Raw genomic sequence first — 6,799 nt, forward strand, 5'->3', positions numbered from 1 at the left:
GCTCAGTTCTCAAGAGAGTGTTTGAAGAGGAATATAGCAACTGTTGTGGTACGTCGAGGACAATCGGGACTGCCCTTGGTCAGGGGTGGTCGTTGGTCAGGTTGGGTATCCTGCCACACCGGTAACTCTGGCTCGGGCCAGATTCTGTGTGAGTGCTAGCCATACGAAGGAGCAACTAGATACTACCCTTGAGGTTATGAAGGAGGTCTCCAGGATAGTGGGTGAGGTCTATTAGTGATGTCATCTCCCTCTGGATGTTTCTGTCTGACTCAGGCATCGAATACGGTAACAACACGGATGAGGTAGCATCTAGAGCATACAGAAAGTACCTCTCCGAGGCAGCAATCGTCAGCGATCCTTTGCCTGGCTTGGCGACCTATTGGAGGCCAGAGCCTCTGGTCCCTAGCTGGGTGGATGCGGAGGAGGGAGAGAATATGTCGAGTAAAAGTGAGGAGGGGATGGGAATCTGTTATTGGTCTCTCTCTGGTCTTGAAGCTTGTGGGCCTTTGAGTGAACAAATCGCTGAGTTTGGGTCTAAGCGTAGACCGGTGGTCCTCATGATAGGTATCTCTACTACTGATTCAACCTCCCGGGATGGTTGCTCGAGTCATTCTGAGGATGAGCACGGCGACTCTTTGGTGGATTTCGCCACGATCGATCCGTTGTCACTCCAGCATAAGCCAGACGACAGCCTGATGGAGATTGCGAGGGCCGTCGTGAGGGAGAAGGGCTTCGGTACCTGCGGCCCGAGAGGCTTCTATGGTCGGCAGGATCCACCTCATTTGAGTAATTTACGGTATTGCAGGTACTGCCGTTGAGCATTTGGGCTTGGAGAAGGCTATCAGTGAGTTACTTGGAACAGAGGCATCCATTGTGTACAGTCATCATACTGTGTCCGACTCGAGCGTGGTGAGTAGTCATGACACCATCCTTGGTTTAACCCTTATAATCTGATATGTGGTATAACGTCTGCAGATTCAAGCATTCCTTACTAACAACGACTTCGCTATAGTCCATAAGGATGCGAATGTTCATATGTGTACGGGTCTCAAACTTTCTCGTGTAAAGAACATTACTTGGTGGTCGGGCGACATCGATGAGCTGGCTAGTCTGGTAGAGGCACAGAGCAAAGACGTGAAGATGGCTGCGAGGGCTGGTAGGCTCTGGATCCTTATGGATAGCAACTATGGCGTGGATCTATCACAGGTCCGTAGATGAGCTATTTACTGGGCGAGCGAGATATGTGTGTTTTTTCAGGTCGTCGAGATTAAAGACGAATTTGGTGCCTATCTGCTGCTTGATGACACCTATGGCATCGGTACAGTGGGTGAGAATGGTCGAGGATATTGTGAATACTACGGAGTAGGACCGAGAGGTTTCATGCCAGGACTGTTATCAAGCTACTTCAATCAGGTTCCATGTTCTTCCGTCGACCTCCTCGTAGGCTCCCTCGAGCACGCCTTCGGATCACAGGGGGGATTTTGTGCTGGACAACAAACCAGCATTGATCACCAGACTCTTCATGGCAGCGGCTATCGTTTCAGCTCTAGCTCTCCACCGGCTTCTTGCAAGTTCGCAGCTGAGACGATGCGTCGTCTGCAAGGGAATGAGCGTCTTCGTTCCCTTCAAGCCAATGTTGAGCAACTGCACCAACGTCTAGTCGACGCTGGGGTAAAGGTTCTCACTGACTCGCAATGCTTCAAGCAGATTATTGAGGTTGGTGATGCCCAGAGTGTCGCACAATTTTTGAGAAGGGAGGGTTTTGCCGTTCAGCCTGTGCTGGTGTCACCACTAGAAAATGCCGGCTTGACTGCGTCGGAGCGGAAGAATACTATGTTGAGAATTTGTGTCCGTGCGGATCATACATCAGCCCAGATTGCCCAGCTTGGAACCTCTTTGAAGGGGCTGCATCCATCGTCGCTACTCTCGGTTCGTCAAGATGAGGGTAGCAACAGCTGTGCTTTTCGGACATTGCCCTCTCGTTCTCCGTATAGGGGCTAGGAATAGGCGTATAGAGGCTGGCATGACGTATTTATTTGGTTACTATTAATACCTCCCTTTGAGTTTGACGTCATTTTAGTGCTGTGCCTTCTGAGCTTCTCCTCGCCACCTCGGTATAGACTAGCGGCAAGGAGCTAATCGTACTAGTCCTTCTGACGTCGTGCACGAGCTGCTGATGGAGTGGCAACCCTTCGCCAAATGGTTGACTCCGTCGCTTCTCATGTCGTGCATTATTCTTTTGTCTTTTCGAACTTTTTCAGATAGTGGTCATGATGGTACGCTCCGCTCCAGTCGTATTATTACTCCTTCTAGGCTCCTCAATGGGAGTCTGCCTTACAGAGGGTTTTTAGCAGATTTTTAAACTTCGGATTAGTGGAATTTCCCTATTGCTATCAGTGATAAGTGCCCAGGTGAATGGCGAAAAGGTTATCGGGCTATCCATCGACGACACCTCCTGGGACTATCACAGTGAATAGCACCAGCTACTTTTCCGTATGACTTTCAAGCGAATTTTCGATGTACTTCCTGGTTTTTGTTCGAGTGTTTCAATTGGAACGAGACTGGTATTGTGTGAACTCATCGCTGAAGTCATACTCTATAGGCGGCTAGATCCGCATTAACCGAGGGGCACGGTGTGGGGGTATGCGGCTCTTGAGCTTTTATGGGAGTTGTAGCTACGACCTTTGGCTTCTTGGCAGAGTTTCGCCCCAGGCATTACTCTATAACATCTTGAGCTTGAGAAGGTCTTGAAATACTCCAATACTTAAAAAAGAAGGAGAGGCGTTCATCCTTAGCAGCCATCGTGTTTTCACTGTTCCCAGTGCGGTAAGGCAACCCCGGGCCCCGCGATCGTCTTTGGTGGGGCTCAAACCTTCGTAAATGATCTTGCCATCCTCCACAAATACGCCATCTATCGTATACACACTGGGGCGAAGCTGTCTACAGATGCCAGAATGTTTCTTTATGGTCTGACGATATCGATGAGCTCTTCGGCTTGGTCGAGGCGATGATGTGTGAGGTAAGGCTGTTCAGTATTGTCTCTCGTGTCTGGATCGGCATAGACGCTCAAGTGGGTGCCGATCCCAGGGAGGTAGGGTTCAAGTAGTTTTCGCGAACTGATGGTGGCAAGCTGTCCCTATCGCGTCGTCGATATCAAGTATTACTCCAAAGCTTATTGGTAACACCTGCACCATCGGCACCGTAGGCGCGAAACGTCGCTGTGCGTACGAACGATTTGGTGAGAGCAACGTTATTTGACGGGTTCGGAGAGATGGGCTTGCTGTTCTTGATGGGTCCGTTGGTCTTTCATGGATTGTTGACGTCGTCAGTTAGACTGTTCGGGTTTGCGTTTGCAGTTCATGAAAGCGGAGCAAGCGGTTGTACGGCTTGGTTCTTGTTGAGTGTCAGCCCGTGTGCATGCGTGCAGCCTTTGTGGGTATAAGCTCACTCATCTTCGTCATATCTGGGATCGCATGTAGGGAGGTAAGGGTCGCTGATCAATTCCAGTTGGGTGGCTGCTCCACTGCAACTTCGGCATGTCCGAATAGGAAATCTATCGTATCACCTAGAGCTCGATAAATCAAAGTGGGAAGGTTCTTATCGCGAATGTGTGGTTGGCGTCAGCGAAGTAATTAACGCGGTCCGATAGGTGTTTATAGAGGAAAACGAATGAACGATGACGGGATCTTTTCTGCCCTCGAGGTTGGGTATGGGAAGGCAATGATAGGTAAGCAAATCGCTGAATGCGGCTACCTATTGTTTTGTTGAGGTCTTGGCTGCGGTTGTCTGCTCGCGGGCGTCGTTGGTGTGATGTCAGCATACAGCCGGAAGCGGTACCTCTTATCAGGGTAAAGCCAGGGTTGTCTCTGTTTGAGTGTAGGGTCGTAGGTATGTCCTCTTATCGGTGCTACTAGGAGGGAGCCTACTCGCTTTGTCATGCGTGGGAGCACTGAATCTTACTCAATGTGAACCACTACGGCTTCAGGTCCTAGCGGATGTCAGTCGTACCGATGCTGATAAGTTTGCCACTGTATGTGGTCGTCATCGGGATACTGGTAGCTCCGACATAACAAGGCTCATCTCTTCTGGGACTTCTCAGGAGCCCTCTATGGATCCGAGCGGATGTTGATACTCATGAGCGAGTACGAGAGTATGAGTCAAGCCTTGAGCAACTGCATGGCGAAGTAGAAAGGCTCTTCATAGCGGCGCTTGTTATGGATATTATGGCAGCCACAGGAATACCTCTACTGGAGGCTCCTTGGAGGAATGTCCAGGAGCTGTAGATGACCAACTCATACCATGGGAGGTCCATCAGTAGGATAGTGCCAAGGTCGGCTCGGAGGGCTAGGGCAGATATAGTGGACTGCTGAGGGAGGCTGAGAGGCGTTACCATTGTGGAGGTGCCTGCGAACCTGGTACGCCCCTCTTCGGCTGGTCGGAGGGTGCAGGCAAGGGAGGTGTAGGAGTGATGCGTTGACAGAGTTGTATTCGTTTACTAGGGAGGGCTTCGAGATGGGGTCGGGGATAAGCCGCTAGAGCCTTGTGTGAAGGGCATCATGGAGGATCTCCAAGGGCAGGCTAATGCGAACGCGTAAGAGGCGCTGTAGAGTAGGAGACTCCTCCTCGTGTGCAGTACTCTATCGCTGGCTACTGCGATACCGCTGTTGTTGTCGGGCTTTTGTGGGGCTCTACTGTGCTGCAGTAGAGCTCAGAAGCGGCTCGAGGGTCGTCGGCAGCAGCAGCAACACGGCCTCTACCAGCTGGCACCCTCAAGTGAGCCGGTCTTGCAGTGGCCTATCATCTGTGCCTCCTGGTAGCTGAGCAGCTCGGCTTGCTGTCCATTATGCTGGGTGAGGATAGCACTGAAGACAGTGATGATGAAAACTGATGCCATCATGGTTCACCATTGTTTTTACTTTACCCTGTCGGGCTCTAGTCGTATCCATCGGGCCAGGGTGGTAGTGCGGAACTATTTCTTTTGTGTTCAGCTGAGTATTTTTGAATAATGTCTCCCCGACTCGGTACCTTCCTGTTGAAGGCCCTCGTTCTGTTGGGATATGCTCATGCTTGGGGAGAGGATGGTCACTCCATCGTAGCGGCAATTGCTCAGCGGATAGTATCTGATAGAGTCAGTAATAGGGGGTTCACCGGACACACACCAAGTTGGTGTTGAAAGCATTATAGTTCCGGGGGCTCGTGAATGTATTTTGTATACGGTCTCGCTGCGGAGGCTTGCTGAGGACGCCCTCACGTGACATTTAATCTCATTTCCCATGGAAGATGTCGATGATGTCCTTATCAGTTGAGGGGGTGAACGAAACACTTGGTAGAGGACAGGATATGATAGGCGTCGCCTGTTGGGCTGACAAGGCCTCTCATAGTGCTCAGTAATACGGATTGGTTCAGCTGCTGCTTATGAGTAACGCTTATTGCGAAGGTATCGATGGACAGCTCCCCTTCACTTCGTCGATACTCCTACCAAGCAGTGCCAGATGGTCTATGAACGTGACTGCCGTGGTGACTTCTGTGTTATTGGGGCCATTTATAATTACACTAATAGAGCTATTGTAAGAGGAGGAGATGAGGTTACCTCGGTATGGATACAGTGTGTTCGGCCTCGGACTCGGGTACCTTTACTGAATTACTATACAGTAGAGTGCTAATCGCATTGTACGGTAACTCAGTGTTTCCTGAATCGAGACTAAATCGGACTTGTTCTGAATGACATTCAAGAGCTAGTGATAAACGAAGGTTGACGTCTTCTCTCACTTGATCTCGATGAAGCTCTGGCTGACTTTAATCTTGGCGCTATTTTGTATTCAGTCGAAAAGCGTCTCTCGGGCGGAACGCGAGTTCGCCATGAAATTGGTGATACATTTTCTCGGGGACATCCATCAGCCCTTGCATGTGGGTTTCGGGGGTGATCGCGGTGGAAACAATATTCACGTAAGTTCACCGGCGACTACACGACTGCATGTAGTCGAGTTAAGGTTACCACCGACTTTGCACCTCCTGGTCCCCGTCACAAGGTATCGAGTAAGCTTCATCAGGTGTGGGATAGTGGTTTGATATTACAGTAGGGCGGAAGGATTCCGAGTTGATAGTGATGAGGATCTTTTTCACAATTAGAGACGAGTTCGAGCTACGCGTTCAACGTCGTAGAGAGCACAGGAAGATACCGCCGCATCCTCCGTATAGACATAAATTCGAGGAGAGATGGTATTAATGGGCAGAATAACAGCGATTATCCACGAGAATATCTGCGATAGTTGCTAATATCACTAGTTAGTCGACTGAGGTTGATCGTACTCACCAGTGCAGCATAAGATCCCGTATCTGCTGATCAGGCATGAGCTCTTCGAGCACCTGTGGACAAAGCTGTCCAAGGGTGGGGAGTATGCCAAGCACCGTGAGGAGTGGCTGGCACCATGTCGACAGAATGGTCTTCAAGAATGCACCAAGACGATGGCTGAAGAGAGTCTAGCAGTGGCCTGCACTGCAGCGTGGGTGTCCATTACCCACCTCGTGTTTCAGTGGAGACGATAGGTACCATGATGAGTACCGCCGATGGATTGCAGATGGGGACGTGCTGGACCGCAATTACTTTCTTACGCGGAACCCCTTGATGGAGGAGCAGTTGGCCAAAGGAGGGGTACTGCCTTTCTTCAGCTTGGAAATGCCCAACAGCGTACTCACCCGGGATTCGTGGTGTAGGTTCGGCTCGCCTGGGTACTTCAGCAGATGTTCGGCAGCAACCGTCATCGTCATCGGAGTCGCAAGCCGACAACGGGCGAAGATG

At 50.6% G+C, this 6,799-nt stretch overlaps 3 protein-coding genes across 3 annotated transcripts in view; all 3 read left to right on the plus strand.

The window, feature by feature from the left end:
- The window catches only part of Pmar_PMAR010869 (8-amino-7-oxononanoate synthase, putative), a gene marked incomplete at its 5' end in the record, with an annotated part of 3,174 nt that extends 654 nt beyond the window's left edge, over positions 1–2,520 (plus strand). The window contains 6 exons of the mRNA XM_002766844.1: positions 84–221; positions 274–762; positions 806–909; positions 976–1,156; positions 1,220–1,362; positions 1,414–2,520. Of these exons, the coding sequence (XP_002766890.1) occupies positions 84–221; positions 274–762; positions 806–909; positions 976–1,156; positions 1,220–1,362; positions 1,414–2,001 (1,643 nt within the window). The 3' untranslated portion in view covers positions 2,002–2,520. The remainder of the gene's footprint in view (positions 1–83; positions 222–273; positions 763–805; positions 910–975; positions 1,157–1,219; positions 1,363–1,413) is intronic.
- An 888-nt stretch (positions 2,521–3,408) lies between these two features.
- Pmar_PMAR010870 (hypothetical protein) lies at positions 3,409–4,888 on the plus strand (the record flags this gene model as incomplete). Its single annotated transcript, XM_002766845.1, has 11 exons — positions 3,409–3,475; positions 3,650–3,727; positions 3,770–3,848; positions 3,889–3,940; positions 3,986–4,055; positions 4,100–4,184; positions 4,231–4,314; positions 4,354–4,459; positions 4,500–4,591; positions 4,634–4,773; positions 4,818–4,888. Exons 1-11 carry the CDS (start codon positions 3,418–3,420, stop codon positions 4,886–4,888), a joined length of 915 nt encoding a protein of 304 aa, XP_002766891.1. The 5' UTR covers positions 3,409–3,417.
- Positions 4,889–5,005: 117 nt separating this feature from the next.
- On the plus strand, positions 5,006–6,546 carry Pmar_PMAR010871 (conserved hypothetical protein; the record flags this gene model as incomplete). Its single annotated transcript, XM_002766846.1, has 6 exons — positions 5,006–5,132; positions 5,303–5,387; positions 5,438–5,567; positions 5,824–5,929; positions 6,081–6,219; positions 6,348–6,546. 6 exons carry the CDS (start codon positions 5,006–5,008, stop codon positions 6,544–6,546), a joined length of 786 nt encoding a protein of 261 aa, XP_002766892.1.
- Positions 6,547–6,799: the final 253 nt, after the last annotated feature.

Source organism: Perkinsus marinus (assembly GCF_000006405.1).
Source record: "Perkinsus marinus ATCC 50983 genomic scaffold scf_1104296971434, whole genome shotgun sequence".
Lineage (NCBI taxonomy): Eukaryota > Perkinsozoa > Perkinsida > Perkinsidae > Perkinsus > Perkinsus marinus.